The sequence below is a fragment of the Morone saxatilis genome, unplaced genomic scaffold (assembly GCF_004916995.1).
Source record: "Morone saxatilis isolate NCDOM2014 unplaced genomic scaffold, NCSU_SB_2.0 Contig11, whole genome shotgun sequence".
Classification (NCBI taxonomy): Eukaryota; Metazoa; Chordata; class Actinopteri; family Moronidae; genus Morone; species Morone saxatilis.
In genome coordinates, this window is record NW_023339663.1 from 3,697,615 (window position 1) to 3,715,706 (window position 18,092).

Sequence of the window (18,092 nt, forward strand, 5' to 3'; positions counted from 1 at the left end):
TGCACTAAAGAGTCCAAAGAATTTTTTTCTACAAATGAGTTGTTTAATTCATACAAACCATCTGAAACTATTTCCTACAGCAAGTAGATTATGCCGCTGTCTGTGTTAAAAGGTTGCCATGCCAGCATAAAATATCAAAGTGTCTCCCAAAGTGTTCTTTCCTTTTAACAAATATTTATTTAAACACTATATGTCTGCACTCCAATAAGACACATTCATGCATAATTTTGTATTCTCTAACCCCTCACTACATACAGAGGGAGTACCCCTTTTTCCATTTTCACCCCTGCTGTTTAGAAAATGTGCACACACCACTGCTTGTCAGAGTCATTAAGCAGCAGAGAGAAATATGTCGTGAATGTTTTTCACATCTGCTTCACATCATATTTTTAAAATGTTGGTACCAATGCACAAGTGTGTGTGTCCTCGAGCAAAGCCACCAGTTTCTGAGTTTCTCTAGTGAAGCTGCTCTGAAGGCAGTTGAAACGCAGGGTTGTTCCGAATTTATGTCAGCGTATGAATATAGAGCAGGACAGTGCCACTGTCAGCACATTACTTAGCTGGTTAAAGTATATAAGTATCTGAGACAATAACTGGTTTTCAAACAGTAATACAAGTCTGCGATCAAGATCTGAGACCTCCCATGTGAACTTCATGTTGTGTCAGTGTGTGCGGGCGCCTGCTGTAATGTACAGCACCAGGTGTGTCAGAGGAAGAAGACATTGAAATGTTCTGTCAGTCAGTGTCAGGAGCTCTGTCACAGGAGAGGAGAGACATCCATCACATTTACACCATCTGTCCCAGACCCATGGGGCAACTGCGAGCTGTGGGGCACTATGTGCACTAGAAAATGTGTTTTTTCTAGTTGCCTGGATGACCACATATTATGTTGAGCCAATAAAGCACAAGACACAGTTTGGCTGAGGTAGATACCATCACAGGTTGGCAATGCTACCTAGCAGGTGGACAGTATTAGAGACTACAGTGGAAACATGTGACCACTGCAGTGTGGCTTAAGAGTACTATAGTAGGCCTGTGGAACAAGTTCATAGGAACCCCATAAGTATCTGAAACCTTGCCAATTAATAGAGTTAATGAGAAAATGGTGGTGGCTGAAAATCGTCTGTCACACCATAACGTGTTAAAAACTCATATGTTGTCTTTACGTGCTTATCAAGATATGTAAGTGAGATTGAATTGAATTCCAAAAATAAAATGTTCCATTTCAGTGTTTTCTCTACCAGCAACAGAAGAGGGAACTGAGTCAGGTTGCCTGACTCAGACAGATTGAATGACACCCAAAGAGAGGGAGAGAGGGGTTAAAACAGTGTCAGGATGTCTGAGGCTTCCCTATGAACCAGTCTGAAGGGGAGAGAGAGAGAGAGAGAGAGAGAGAGAGGTAAGAGAGAAGAACATATAGAGGAGTAAAGCATGTCCTGTTCATACAGACGACAAGGCAAACAGGCACACAGAGCTGTTACAGAGATGTGAGAGGGACAGGAGAGTCATCAAACAGTGTGGCTATATTTACTCGCTCCACTTCGTCTTTATGACAGAGCGCACTCTTCTTTTGGTCTTCTGGAAGTTTATGGACCTCTAGTTGTTCGCTTTGCCCTGTTAGTTGTCTTTATCAAGGTGACGGGCTCACATGGAGGACTATGGTGGCCTCAGGGTGTCGGCCAGGAGCTACAGCCGCTTCTCCTGCACAAACTACAAATTGGTAAGAAACCATAGAGGGGTTAGTGTAGAGAAGGTTTTAGAGTTCATGGGCTATTGGGATGTTATTAATGCATTTCTTTCAGCAACTCACCTGTTGATGAACTAAGAACATTTTACTGTGCAGTCATTTGTTAATTTAAAAACCTGACAGCAGCCGTGAAGTGAACAGACAGTATAACATGGAGGAAACCATTTACAGGGAAGAAGGTGTTTGTACAGACATTAACCGGAGGACTTGGGAGTTATGAGAGAAAGAGGTCAGCTTGAAATAGAAACGTCAGGGGTAGAGCCAGATCTGCAGGAGCCACCAGGAATTATTTTAGAAGCCCACTGACGGAGGCAGGTAACACACTCTGTGAGTTGAGCGAATGAATGAAAGCTTACTGTTGGGATTTAGTGCTACCTCATAAACCCCTGGATGTCCTAAACATGGTCAGTGGAAGAGGCCTTCATCTTAGCTGGCTAAGCACCTCATGTTCAAAGGTAGATTTCCTTTGAAAAGGTAGAAGAAAGCATTGTTATCGGAGCATGTGTTTTGTAGACTCAGCACTCTGCTCAGTGCCATTACCTGAATTATAACAAGAGCTGTTTAAGTCCTGGCTCCCTATGAAAGCTTCTCGTGAGAGATAGCACTTTATAGCAGCTTTGGTCCTGCTGTGTTCTCTTTATAGTTCTTGTTCATGCCAGTAGATTACTTCATAATAGCGTGTAAAGTGCAGCGCTTTTTAGGTTGCTTACTGAACCCTGAAAGTAATAAGGCTAATAGCCCTGAAGTTATCAACATAATTGTTTTGTGGAAAGCCCTGCGCCATGAACGTATGTGAGAACTGTGCTTCAATGGACAGACCTGAGGTGTTGTGTGTTACTGTTGTCATGTGAGAATGTGTAAAGTGTAGCTGCTGCTTGAATTGCAAAGGAAAGACTAAATGGTCCTCAACAGGTTAAGAAAACTCACAAGCTATTAAAGAGTTTCACTGGATGAATAAATATAAAATCACCTTCATCAAGCTAAAAATATACCGCTGTATTGCTGTTGTCACATAACGAATTAGTGGCTCTTGTTTTTGTTATTTTAATGAGTTCACCTAAATGAAGAGCTTAAGTGGTGTTATGGGTGTTCATTTGCTGGTAATATTAACACATTCATCTTTAAAAACCTACTGATCATCATAATATGATCATAATATGTAGTATGCATCCTACTGAGAGTATAAATAAGTCTACGAATTGTTTCTGGACATTTATGTAGCTGCTGGCATAGCTAACCATAAAGTTGAAAGGTCTTCTGTTAAATGTTTTCTTTTGAATTGACTCATTGACGCATGGTTCATGCTGTGTGGGCTGTCAACATCTCCATAAACCAAATACTGAGTTTTAGGGACTAGATTAGAAAATGGTTGGTTGGAGGAGTTTGAAGAATGAAATGCTGCATGAGGAGACTAGAAAGTCTCGTTTGTGCAGATTGAGGCTTGCTATGTATTTGACTGAATGTGATTATTTTACATCAAAAACTTCCTGTTTTACCATTTTTTTTTGCAAAAAATGCATTTTTTTAAAAAAAGAGTAAAAGTATTCCAAAATATTTCAAATAAAAAAGTCAACCAACATTAATCTAACAACTGAGGTGGATTTCTTCCTTTTTCAAAATTTCTCACCCAACAACAGGACCAACATCGCTACAGTGTTTGATTAGCAAGCACGTATCGCTTAACAAGTCAGCGTCAGTGCAAAGAACAACAGAGATTAAAGAGCAGATTAATGCAAAACATAAACACACAAACACACGAAAGGCCGCAAGAAGAACAAAAGCACATCTGCTTACCTCCTACTGTACAGTCAGCCTCCGTCATGATATGTCCTGACATTTGCTACACTTACGCCTCTGCACCTGCAGCTGAGCCATCCGGCCTAAACAGAAAACTCACTTTTCACTCTTCCCCTTGAACTCAAGGGCACTCGCCCAGTGTGATGCCCTGGCTGCCCTCACCCTCTCTCCGCCCAGGCTGACCCAGCACTGTGGGGATGGTCTGTATGCGTCATGCCCTTCTGTAGGCATCGCACACCAGCCTGGTGACTCAGCAAACGGGGGCAGCAGGGTTGCTGGATGTGAAGCAGATTTTTGTGTTTGTGCGAGAAAAAAAAAAAAAGATGCAGCTGTCTATATGAGTGACTCAACACTGCTTGTCATAGTCTTTGAAGAACTGACTCTGTCATTTCAGAAAGCTTAAATTGGACATTATTATGTGAACATTCATTGAATGTGTCAGTGTATGCTGGTGAATTGATGGTCGGTTGTTTTTAGGTTCTTGTGTTTGATCCAAATTCAGATGTAATGTCACAATGTCACTTTGCTCTGCAGAGCCTTAACCCACGGTTTGTATAGTGTTAGATAGAATAGGCTACTATAGGCTATTTTTTATTTAACTTTTTAAGGTCCGCACAAACTGAAAAACATAAATAACTATCTAAAAATAGAGATAGTTTGTTAAGGTGACACATATGACATTTACCATAAGGCCCTGGCGGTATGAATGAGTCAGTGTCATGTTGCTTTTTGGTGGCGGGAATGTCCCTGACACCAATTTACAGCTCCTAAAAAAGACCCTCAATCCTGTGAGAAGTGTCAGGATTACTGGGAGTTTCTGGGAATCGAGGGATTTTCCCTGTTGGAAAATGTGTCTGTTGATCATCAGCCACATAAGACTCATTAATATCCCTCAGTCAGCCAGTGTTGACATATGGATGTGAGTGGAGTGGGTACTGGAGTTTAAGATTTTAATTGTATGCCATGGTGCACTATATAATCATATTAGCAGGGACATTATCTGTAATTTTTCAGAAGTGAGGCCTGGTCATTATTACGTCAGTGGTTGAAACAGATCCCAGTTTTCATTAAGCCAAATGCTGTTAGACCAACAGGAGGTTTAGAGTCTGCAGTAAACATGATTGTATGTATTTATTTACCTAAATCTGTATGTATGAATCTACTTTATTACTTTTATCCAACACTGCAACTTTAAGCTATTATGGCAGTGCTTAAGTTGCCTTTACAGTCTAAATCTAGCAGTGATTCCTGATTTAGATCAATAAAAGAAGATCATTCATTAATGCCAACCTTTAATACTTGACAGGTTTTAATACTTGATGCTTCAGACACATTTTGTTTGGTATAAAAGAACCATTGATGTTCAATGGCCTGAAATTAAACCTACTTATTTCTTACTTTGCATTGACTGACTGTGAGGTAGTAATAATGACCACTTAGCCTCTACGTCACCCTCTTATCCAGTCAAGGAATTAATTAATTCTCATATGAGGTTGATTCAATTCATCCATTGTTTACAACCCTGTGGAGTTTTGATTAAATGTTCTATTCAATATGCAGAGTAGTTCCCTCTGGTGTAGAGACTGGGCTGCAGTCAGTTGTACCTCATTCCTTTCTGATAGATACTGACTCAATATGGAGTCAATACTCCTCTTCACTAACCATGCAGCTTATTAAAAGGCCTCTCAGATCAAATGCCTGCTTCTCATCAGCCCCCACCTCCTTTCAAGCAATTTTCAGGTCACGGAAGCTACAATAAAGTTGTGGTTAAACACACATGATCCAAATTTATGCGTTTGGGATGTTTCGATTATTAAAATAGTCTTTGATTTAAAGGCAACAGACTGATGTTGTAACGTTTGGTCTGTGGTGGGATGGACCTCAGTGCTAGTTGTGTATCATTGGAGATTGTTCCATTAATAATGGTTACAAGTAATTCATTCCTTATGTTTATGTTCACATGCTAGGCATCTTGCTGCCACTTAAATGTCGCTCAAGTATCGGTTGCCACTTCAGTATGGATGGTTTGTCCACTGGGGCCAGGAAAATCAGACAATAGACACATTAATCCTTATCAGATTGTTATGGCTAACATGTTAGCTAACAATTGTCTAACACACTCAGAGACTACAGATATTCATATGGAGTCGTGCTTCAGTTCAACTGATGAATGTAAGTTCAGTATTTACTGTTCCTTAGTCTACACCAACTCGGCTCCTAGTGCTAGATGCTAACAGTCTGCCTGCTGTTGTGGTGCTGGGCAGGTATGGTCTATCAGGGCTGGAAACAAGGTTGCCAAGAGAGGTGAGAGTTGACCATCTCACAATCTGTGGTAAAACCAAAACAATGAGCTAAAATAAGCTAAAAAGGTCAGTAGAGCTACAGTGACCGATTGCCCACCAGATTCCTGTGGTCATTGCACCTCCAGATCACAGTGCTAAAATACATCATCCCTGCATGTTTCCTTTACAGACCTGAACTTAAAACACCTTATATGTCATATTTAGACAGTTTTGGCTCAGAGGAAGACATCAGGGACACAAAATCTGTTTTGAAAAGTTTCATTTTCCTGACTTAAAAGCAACCTGTTGTAACATGCCCACTTCCCATTTTCTTTCTTCTCACAACCTCAACATGCCCTCAGGCTGTTTGACCCCCCTGCAGGTTTCTAGCTCTGTGAATGACAGCTACCCATTTCACCTTGATTTTAATTACACGCCAACCCCTCAATTTACCTGCCCGAAACTACTTCAAAGAAAGCTTAGACACACACAAAAGCTCCTGAACACTGCACTTCCTTTTCTTCATGACCAGCTGAGTGTGAATTGAAAGTATAGAGCCTAATCCTGCTGCTTTAAGGTTTTTTTAGTTCCGCGTGTCACTCAGGAGTCTGTTTATAACTGTGCATTTGTGTTTAGGTACGCAGCCTCTGTTATTTAAGCGTTGCTCAGAGGCTCTTTGTGTTTAATGTGCAGTCGTGTACTCTCATAACCCTTTTGCATGTGAGCTTGTGCGTGAAGATGAGTGTATGTGCATGCGTGTGTATGTGCCTTTGAAGTGCTCACACCTGTTGTAAGCCATCATGAGAGTAATGATTCATCCGATGAGTTGCGTGGCAGAAAAAAGCTCCAGGTCTGTTTACAATGCGAACAAAAAGAAACCAGGGTCACAGGCGTGTCACACACCTCACCATGCATGTTGTGTGTCCATGTTTGACCTTAACAATGCTGTGCACTCATTCGGTACTAATACATGCACTTGAATTTCACTGTAGTGAGAGAAAAGCTCAAATTCTTGAAAAAGTTTACATGCACAAAGCAAGTTACTGCGAGAAAGTAGGTTACACAGGAAATCGGACATCAACTTTTTATTAAATCTATTCATTATTATGATCATAAATGAATTATTTAGGATGACTGAAACATGATGTGCATTGTTTTTGTGAATATGACTCATGATATATAGTCTCTCAAAGTCGAGTGTATGATACAACTTTTTCCCATGGTCTAGTTTTAAAAAAGCAAACAAAAATTGCAATAGATGTTATTATTGAATTACAATATTTAAGAATCACAATACACATTGAATCGCCACCCAAGTATTGTGATCAAATCACAATAATCAGGAAGATTCAGGAGAGCCATCCCTATAAAAAAGCCTGGTAACACATGTGCATAGCCAAGAAATGTGCTTTCTCTAGGAGAAATATTGCTGGGAAATCAGATTTCTTGTTTACAAGAAACTGAAGGAATCAGATTACTTTAGAAAGCCAACAGTAACCTGGTCACTTAAACGTATTGACTGTCTTTGTCATCTTTTTCGCCAGACTGGCACAACAGTTTTTGTGTTTGTGTGAAAACCAGAGAGAAACACGGAGGGAGAGGTGTCTTTATTTAGCCAAGCTTTCACACGTTTCTGATCCCTGTGGGGGGGAAACTGCTCTGAAGTTACACTTCAGTCTCTGCAGTTTACAGACAAGCCTAGTGATGCTGTAAATCAAGACAGATTCAGGAGGTATCAGTTCTTCAAAAATAGCTTCTTCTTCTTTATTAGGAGAAATGTTCTGTGCAACTTGTCTTCAACCTTTGTGTGCCTTTTTTAAAATATTTTTTTACCTCACCAGAAATAGAAACTCACTTCTCTTGACGAGAGTGAGAGGGAGTAAAAGAGAGAGAGTTTGGCAACTAATTATGAAGGAAGCTATTCAGATTATTCAGATGCTTGCTCTGCCCCCCTCCTCTCCTTCCCCCAGGCAGTGAAGGGTCTTTTCTGTCCCCAGAGAGTGATGTCAGCATGGCCCATTGAAAACAGCCGCCGTGCGCTCTGAGATGAATGCCCTGGCTGAGCACAATGGCCCCAATTTGAATACCACGCGGATATATGCCAGATCGGAGCCCCAACAAAAGAAAGAGGGCTACTCTGCTCCCTTTCAACCATGTTGTTATTTTATTAGAGTCGTAAATTTGCTCCAACCATTTATACCTTTTGTAGTTTTCAAGTGTTTATGGAGTTTGAAACACGTGGACGACCTTATGGGGGTTGCCCCTATTTTGGACTGGATTTTATTTTTGTTGGCTCATAACTGAATGCCGTGGTTGTGTTTGTGTCTGACCGCAGATCTACACGGACTGGGCCAACCACTACCTTGCCAAGTCAGGACACAAGCGTCTGATCAAGGACCTGCAAACAGACGTCACAGACGGAGTGCTGCTGGCTGAGATCATTCAGGTCGTAGGTAAGGAAAACACACATTTGATTCCAAAATCTGCAAAAGGAAGCCAGCTCTGATCATGTGGTGGCTGAAAAAAATGTGAAACACGTCACTGGTTACTTTTAAAGATATGACCTTTACCAAAGAAATCGTTGCTTTTACAAAAGAAGGACAGCATCATGAACTAACAAGCTTTTAATTTAGTTGATATAACAGAACAAATTCCTTTAGCTCTATTATCTGGTGTAGTAGTGTCAATTTCAGGATGAGTCATGCAAAGAGTTTATTTGCTCTTGTGCAACTGAATAGATTTCTTCCGGACTGTGCTGATAGAGTCGGGACAAAACATTATGGTAGATAATGAAAAAGATCATGAGTGAACTTGAATAAGTTGTGTTGCTAAGTGTTCTATTCCCACTCAGAAGCAAAACATGTTTGTTGAGATTTCAATTCTTACTCAAAGTTAGTGACTAACAGAAATTAATGAAACAAACTGCAGAGAGGATAGCAGCATGTACTACTATATAATAAGGCAAAATAGGGAAAGAAATATCAGAAAACCCATAAAAACTGTGCTGATGATACAAGAGCAAACATGTTAATGTGTCAATCAACTTTCCAGGACCTCATTGTCCAATTGACCAACATGTATTTTATTCCAAAAAATGAACAAAAAATGTATGTGTCGTTACCCTAAATTCAGTAGGAAAGTTTGTAATTCTTCAATAGAGGTTAAACACTACAATGTGTTCACATGACAGCAGAACTGTGAAGACATTCAACCTGGTTGCGGCTGTTAAAGTGGGCTGCTCCTCTGTGTTTCTGACCCCCCCTCACACTCATCTGTGTCATCATAAGTCTTGTCATTTCGTCTGGCCGTCCTCAGCCTGTCATTTCATCTGCCGACAGCCCTGAGGCTGAAACAGGCTCCGACACCAGCTGACCGGTGACTCAGCATGTCACTGACAGTCTGTGCTCCCAGCTCTTCCCTCTCGTCTCTGACCCAGATTTATACTTCTTGTGCTCCATACAGCTTCATCTGCACAGAAAAGAGTCTCACTGTTCTCAGACTGTAGCTGTTGCATGTGATTCGTTTTTTGAGAGTTAGATCCGGCTTGCAGGCGTAAGGGGACATTTGATACACTGTATGTGAAATGTATTTACATCACATGCTTGAGGGGGCCTCCTGCTCTCATGCCGTACCTTTTCACGCTCATTACTTTGATGTTTGAATGGATGCTGAACAGGAGCTGTAAAGATGTGGACAGGAAGATTGAAATCCACCTGCAAAGTATCAATAATCTGCTGATTGTTTTCTGGTTAATTTTGTGCTTAAATATGGATCCATATTGAAGCAGTCTGTCTGGCTGGCTTGTGTTCATCCAGTCATTGATTTTTCTTATCACCAGTATGGAACCTGATTATTCCTGGACTCTCATAAAGTTCCTCCTCCTGGCCCACAGACTTTGTTTGGGGATCAGGAACTAAAATTTAAATCTGCTTTAACAGTCAAAATGCAGTTCCCTTAAAAGGTTTCTGCATTCCTGAAAATGTAAAAGTTCCCGTGGTCTAAACGTGTCACCACATCATCGCCTCAGCCAGTGCCATTTCTATTCTCACAACATTAAGCCTACATGCAATATATACACTCTGACAACTGACCTCTGCTGCTCTGCTCTCACATTGAAACAACACGCACCAAAGCGATTCATTCACCTGTTCTGCCCTGCTGCCTTCTGTCCGCTGGGAAAACCTCACACCACACAATCGCTGGTGAAACTGGAGCAGCCTGCTGGTGTAGGAGGCGGCCCATACTGGGACCGAATGTGTCCCGTTTAGCTATTTGACCAACTCCGGCTCAAGGTCAGCCTTTTGGTATTTTGGTACACCTCCATATCGAGGTCATCTTCAAAGTTCTTATGAACTGTCCTTGAGGCGACCGTGGGGATCATCTTTCAGCAAGTGTCAACCTGATCTGTGACCTTCTAAGATATTTAGCTTTGTCCTCAGCTCCCAATCTTGGGAAAATGTGTCTGGTTGTTGCTTTTTTTATTTTGGGAACATTTATTTTGTTCAGAGTTTAAGTGTGTATCTCAGAGTAGCTGTCTCTTGTGGGTGTCACCACAGTGCAGTTGTTTAGAAAGCACACAAACCAGAGCCAACAGTAGCAGTGTTAAATCACTGATCATTTGACATGTTTGTTTAAGTATGGAATGCTGGTTGACATGTTTTTGCTAATAATTTTCTTTAAAATTCTTTCATTTTTAAAAAAAAATAGTTTGACAGTGATTATTATTATTAAAACATCTAAAATCTCCTTCACTCTTTTATTTTCCACATTATTTTACTGATGTTCCAGTAAATAGACAGGGACATCTTGTTTATACAGCATAGAGAAAGTGGCTACAACTACCTGTCAGCTTTTGCAGCAAACCGAATAAAGTAATTAATTAAAATAAGTTATTTTTCAGAAGAAAAACAAAGTCAACGCATCTACCCATCAACTGGCCATTGCTACATCTCATTATTGTTAATTTGCGTTAATATTTAAATCAATTAAGAAAATTCTGTTGAAAAAAATCATTAGTTGTTGGTGTAACTACTTACAATATGTGGACATGTAACCTGTGACGGGGTCACAAGTTGACTTTGTTTTAAGGGGGTCACAATCCAGAAAGTTTGGGAGTTAGTTATTTGTGTGTATTAGAAGGAAGTTGACAAGGACACCTTAAAAGACACTAGGGGGAGAAGAGTATTTTCTCACAAGGTAGGTGCAGTACGTGGTCCTGAGGTGGAGCTGCATGGTGGGCCCCACTGGGCCTCCTGGTGCAGGAGGCTGTGCTGTTGGCACAGTTGTCAGCTGTGAGCCGATGGCCATGTCTCAGCTGCTGTGGGCTGGGCCTCTAATAGACGGGAGTAATCCTCGACAGGACACACACACGCCCCCAACAGAAGCAGCACAACACACATCTCAGCCGGGCCCCCAGCGGCCCCGTTCCCATTTGCTGTGACCAGATAGTGTTTCATGTCTCTGCAGGAGGGGAGAGGAAGGGAGGGTGGGGGGGTCACAGTCACCGGCATGAACACCTCTGCTCTCCTCAGTCAGCCAGCAACTGTCTGGGACACACACAGAGGGATCTCAACTGGAAATAAAAGAGAGGATTACATTAACCAAACACGCCCGAAAAGAGTTTTCATTCTCTCTTCTTTTATCTCTCTGTCCCTTCCTCCTCTTTCTGTCTCTCCTCAGCCAATGAGAAGATTGACGATATCAATGGCTGTCCCAAGAGCCGTTCTCAGATGGTAAGTGACCTTCTACGTTTGTTTTGGTAGAACGTTGTGAAATTTACCTCAGTGTGTGTGAAGTAACACACCTCTTTGATGTCCCATCTCACCGCTCCATGCGGCCCTCACTGGGAGCTGCGGTGCAGAAGTCACTGGTGAATAGTTGTAGATGGTAATAGTTAGTCCATTTATTTTTACTCTTGTGGTCTTGCGGGCTGCCGTCCGTGGAACCTCTGGCTCAGACTTCTGGCAGTTGGCGCTCAGTTGAAAGCATCACAGACTTTGGTTTTGGGGCCACTTTTGCCTCATCTTATTACACTTGCAAAGGAGTCAGCATTCCTCTCATCTCCAGGAGTGAAAGCAGGCAGGGAGCATCAGCGCTGATGACAAAGAAAATGTTTGCAGACAGTTATGAGGATGATTTTGTCTACAGTGACATTTACCACATATGCAAGTGGGATTTCCTTTGTGATGCTGCTGGTGGGATTTCAGTGCATTCACAGTTTTGTGTTCTCTGTGGGAAATGAGCCGACAGTGCCCAGGGCAGGGCTGCCCTCAGCTGAATGTGAAGGGTCGTAAATTGGGCCAGTGTGCCAGCTGGGGGGGGGCTATTTTTGGCCACCAGCCAGACTACTGAAGCCTCTCAAAGCACCAGAGAGACAGACAGAGAGAGAGAGAGACAGAGAGAGAGAGATAGAGAGAGAGATACACACCCATAGTTAACAACTGAGGAGGAGGTGGAAGCACAGCTGATCCCTGAACCCTTTTTCATTACCCACATGGAGCCATAGTGCTATACTTACGCGGAAATCCTGTTGTTCAGTTTGATTTCTAGTGCTTTTGTAGAATTGCATAGTGCTCTCTTTTCATGTTTTCATGGGAGTCTGTTTCCATGTTCTGCCATATTAGATGTTTTCATTGTCTTGGTAATACAGACAATTATCCACCATTTGTGTGTGTATTCATCAGGATCTCTTCTCAATTTATCATAAGGGAAAATATAGAACTTAAAGTTCAACTTAGTCTGGATGTCGTGGCTGGCTACTTGGCTTCACCAAGCCAAACAATATCATCCTGGATAACCGGTGTGTCCTGAAACTGGTCATCAACCGGCTCAGTTAAATCTGTGTTTTTGCTATCAAGCTACAAGCGTGTAGTTCATGTGAGAGAGGCACAGCTGTAAGTTACAAGCAAGATTGTCACAACCATAAATGAAGTACTCAATATGAAAGGAGATACCTCTGGGGAAAAAATAGTTGTAGTGACAACAAAACCTGATAGTGAAGGAGGTGAAATGTGAACAATATGACCACACAACTAGAAGAGAATAAGAAGCTATAGAAACACTAGAACTCATTTCCAAATAATTTCCAGTTTATCCAAGTTTGTTTCTCTGCCAAAGCAGAGGCGAAAGGAGAAGAAAAGCAGTTAATGCCTGATTGGGTCTGTCTCACTAAAATGTTGTATTTATAATTTAGTGGGAGCTAATTAACTGCGTGTGGATTATTTTTCTAATAAAAGACAACAGTAGGCAGTTTATATTTCCAGTCATCATCACAAAGTTGCTTCATGTTATTCTGAGCTCCAGTGATAGAATAATAGTGTTAAAGGATCCACACTGTAAGAAATACCCAATTTAAATTCATCTGTAATAAACTATCCCTCCCTATCCCCTGAATTACCTATTGCTCTTCATTACTTGTCACTTTATTTTAAAGTCAGTGTGTTTGTACATGTTGGGATACCAGCTTCATGATAGCAGAAAACCTGAGTTAAGCCCAAAGATAGCTGGCTTAACCCACTTATCTGGCTTCATGGCTTAATGGCACAGGGCCCTCATGTACAGTAAACAGTCAATTAACACTGTAAACCTTTCACATCATCAGAAAACAGTTAGTTCTTGTTTACTGTTCCTGTATTTAAAAAATCCTGTTAGTCAATTTTTCGAGTCAAGCTTTTGGATGTTGGGATCGTTTTCTTTATAGTTGGATTACAGGCGAGCACCAACAAAACATAATTCATTTACATACAAACAGATTGCAAATCCATCACTCTCTATACTATTTCCCCCCTTCTGTTTGAATATTGATTTGCGATAGATTTAGTCTCTTTTTCATTACAGAAGTACATGTACGGAGTCACACTTGAATATGGCTCACTCCCCTCTGTACTCGCTGCCCCACTCACTATCAATTAGGCCTTTCCCATTAGCGCTGATTATGCCCCCCAGTCGCCTGTAATTGAGCGTTTTGTACTCTTTAGTCTGACCATCTCTCTGTGGTTTTGTTGCGCTTTTATCAACATCCTGTGTTGCCCCCCTCACACCCAACCCCACGCTGTCATCTGCAAACACAGCAGCTAAAAGAAGATTGCAGGATACTTTTGAGACAAATCAAGTGGTTCCAAATATATAATATGCCCGTGATTGTGTCCTAGATGTTTATAGATGCTCTGTGTGTGTGTGTGTGTGTGTGTGTGTCAATCAAGAGGGAAACAAAAACTAATGTTATAGTGTGCATTCAAGCAGTGTGATATTGTTTATTGGATAATTGCTGTCAAAAACTGCTTTTATTGTGCATAGATAAACTCAGATGCTGCAGTTTGTGAGTATTTTTGGATCGCTGCGTATAATCTCAGTAGGTTTGTCAGCTTAAAAGCAAAATCTGACGCACTCAAGCAGTGCTAAGGGCAGGTGCAACCGCAGTCATTATGCAAATATCTGCTTTGTGTGTTGTAGTGCTGTCAAAACAAACACACACAAACACACACACACACGGGTCCTGAGAGTTTAGTTGGCAGCTGGGGTGAAGGAGTATGAGAGCCCACTTTTACTGCACTTTGTTTCATTGCTTTCAAACCCCCAAAGCTTCCAAAGCTGCTGCCAATTGCCACCACTTAACTTAACCTCTGTCGCTAAACGAATAAACATGGAAATAAGCTCCATCAGTGGAATAAACCGTAGAACTCTCACCTCTCACTCACGCTAGCTGATTAGCATGCTGGCTGTCCGGCCCGAAGTGAGAGGCTGTTTTTACAACTGTCGCATCCTCGTTAAACGGACCCCCATCATTGGGTCATTCCTTTGCCACCCAGTCAGGCTCTGTTTGTGTGTGTGGGTCCAGCCCATAGCGAGGGTGTTGATTTGACACCGAGCTGTTAAAACCACACAGGATGCCACAGACACACAGAGACACACAAACAAACATGCACGCGGTGGCTCGTCCAAGTATCACGCATTAATGCAGCAGCTTCTAAAATGAACTAGAAATAGAACTAGTAATTAAACACGGCCCAACGAGAAATGTTTTTATCAGCCAAACATTTCAACATCCTCATTTATTCAGTGTGCTATAAAAATGTAGGAGTAGATTAATTTACTGTTTACTTTAGATACTATGAACCAATTTACTGAATGTAGTTTAAATGACACACTGTTTCCTCAAAGAGATGTTGCTGTTGAGTTTCTCTGAAGGGACAGTGTGAAGGATTCGGCGGCATGTAGAGGTGATGTTGCCGATTACAACCAACTGAATACCACTCACCTTTCAAGCGTGTAGGAGGAACTATGGCTCTCTAGAGCAGGTGTTTGGTTTCTCTGTTGTAGGCTACTGTAGACACATGGCGACTCGCTCTGTAGATAAACACCTCATTCTTAGATAGATTTTACAGGTAGGTAGGTAAACATACATACAGATAGATCCTCCGAAATTGTGCACACTAGACCTTTAATCAAATATTTCAATGCTTGAATTACACATTAAATTATTTTCACCTCCATTGTATGGGTACTGTGATGGTGATGGATATCTATGGGATGACCTGACCAATTAAATTACATTATCTCATTGGCCTCAGCAGATGTTATTTTGGACATTCAATACCTATATTTATATTATAAATATATAATCTATTACATATATATTTACAAATTCATGGATAAGCAATGCAGTGCTTTATACTGCGCTTCTCTACTGGATATTGAGGAAGAAAGAGAGAGTAGAAGAGTCTGGGTTTGTACTTGTGAAAGTGTTTCTGTCTTGGTTTGTTGGGCTTGTTGCTGATAGAAACTAAAGAGAGAGAATTGATGACATGCAACACAGGGCCCTTGCCTGGTATTGAACCCCTACCTCTGGGATAAAGACTCTTTAGTACATGGTGTCTGTGCTCCACCAGGTGAGCTACCCCGGCGCCACACACACTCTTGGGTTTAATTATGGCCTGTATTCTTAAAACCCTGTTTGCCGGACTGGTTTATCCTCTCCAACCTGCATATTTTCTACTGCTGCAAAAGAGAAAGAGGGACAGGTGAGGAGGTAGAATGACAGACACACACACAGGTAGAAACCAGCAGGACCAGGTGTTTAATGGGCTGGATGGAAAACAGACTGAAGGAAACTTCAGCAGCCACGGAGGGATGTTAAATGAGGATACAACTCTTCGACTGAATGTCAAGCTCTTTGCTCATACACCGTGATTCTGCCCTGACAGTAGAGCTTTTCTTTGTCATTCAACCTGTGTTTCACCTTCAAGTTCAGTGTCAATTAAAACTGCCACACTGTTTTTACCAGACGGAAACACACCCGGTACTCAACCTGAGTGCACACAGTTACATGTGTCTCTTTGTAGCTGTAGTCTCTACAGCGAAGATGGTTGCTTTTTAGACGCAGATTAATTGTAGTATTTTATATATTTTTATAAGTTTTCTGCAGGTAAGCAGGACTAGACCCAGATGTTTTATAAATGATTCAACAGGCTGGTTAATGTTTGATCAAAGGGAGCGGTACTTTCTGTGTGTGTGTGAGAGAAAGAGAAATCCCCAACTGTGTCAGCTGGTCAGAACTCAGGTGATCACATGATGGACTAAAAACAACTGAGCAATCACAGAAACAGTTTCTGAGCAACCAAATATACCAAACCCCAAATCACAATTTCAGAAGCACAGATCTTTATTGGCACTGGAGACAGTTTGTCTTCCACATGAAGGTCACAGAGCCCCGGGCAACCTAAAAACAGCACCTAAACACCTAACACTGCGTGAATAATGCAATCATATACCTGCAATAATGAGGATTTTTTTGCCCGAGATGTGATTGCATGATGCATTGCGAGGTGTTCTTGTTATTCTGTCCACCTCTTGCACATACAGTGCACACAGACATACTGGGCTCATTTGTTGTATAAGTAAGTCATCTGTTGCAATAACAGTTAGTCCATTCATAGGAGGTATGACACAACAGTTTATAAATTATACTCATTCCATAAACCTCAACCTTTGAACAATGGGGCTTGTTTTAAATGAAAACAAATTTGCAAAGGTCTTCTGAACAAGCAAAGCCATCCCAAAAGACAACAAATTAAAGCAGCTTTGCCTTAATTATTCCGTACACAGTTTGGCAGGGAAATGTTGATGTAGTCAGAGTTTGTTTTTTATTTGTGAAAGCAGACAGTGTCAGCCTGAGTATAATTAGGAAAATGAAAAACAAAAATAAAGAATAATAAATCCTATAGGAGGATACACACTGTGAACATAATGTGATTAGAGACATGAATAACATTTGAAGAAGCAGTAAGACAGGATATGCTGCCTGAATGGTGTGTATCATAACTGCCGGTGCATCATATTTTATCAATAAGCGGTGAAAACCAGCACTCCTCTGAGGTGCAGAAACCTCTGCACACATTTTTCAGTCAAGTGAGAGAGAATTATTGAGGTACATGTCAAAGTTCAGCAGGTGAGCTGGTAGCTGTAATGTGTGAAACCTCCTGAGAGTGAAGGTATGTGTGGGCAGATACACACAGCTTTAACCACACAGTCATACACACACACACTTATATACACATATACACACACAACCATGTTACGTGATCAGATTCAACAAGACAAATGACGAGTGAGAGCTTTCGGCATTAAAGCTGCTGTCGTCAGATGGGAGTGAGACAGATAGATCAGAGTGGCAAGAAACTGGACCAATATTGTGTTTTTCTGAAATATCAGATATTAGCCAATCATGTTGTTTAGTGACAGTGTAAAGGAGGTTGCAGTGTTGGTTAATTTGTCCAGTAATGCTTATCTGGAAATGATTTCACCAATTCACAACTTAGGGCTTATTTTTGTAGTTCTCATAGCTCATTGAACTCGCTAAAATGAAGTTAGACGGCTAAAAACACAAATCAGTCAATCAGACAGGTTTTAAATAAACCCCCAGGTTTAGCCAAACTTATTTGGAGAAGTGGTGTGTTGTTGTTTAAGAACCTGTAAACACGTACAGACCTACAGGAACAATAATCAGTGCAGTTTAAGTTGATGCTTTTAATGCTGTCTCTGAGGCTTTTTGACAAGAATAAGGTTCAGGGCAAAACAAAAGTGTAATGTTTTGAAGCGAAAACTGTCAATTTTGAATACAGGAAAGCATTGCTTGCTTATGATGAGCTGTAAGGTTGGTTTAACTTTGGTTTGGTTTAAAGATATCGGCCTCAATATCAGCCTTCAAAAGCTCCTATCAGTCAAATCCTGCTTCAGACACGCACACACTCCCTCGGTCCCTCCCTCCT

The 18,092-nt window shown here is 41.2% G+C and overlaps 1 protein-coding gene across 1 annotated transcript in view; it reads left to right on the forward strand.

Moving 5' to 3' along the window:
- Nucleotides 1–1,357: 1,357 nt before the first annotated feature.
- The window catches only part of nav2a (neuron navigator 2a), a gene marked incomplete in the record, with an annotated part of 88,790 nt that continues 72,055 nt past the window's right edge, over nt 1,358–18,092 (forward strand). Inside the window, 3 exon segments of the mRNA XM_035682096.1 lie at nt 1,358–1,720; nt 8,162–8,279; nt 11,506–11,558. Of these exon segments, the coding sequence (XP_035537989.1) occupies nt 1,649–1,720; nt 8,162–8,279; nt 11,506–11,558 (243 nt within the window).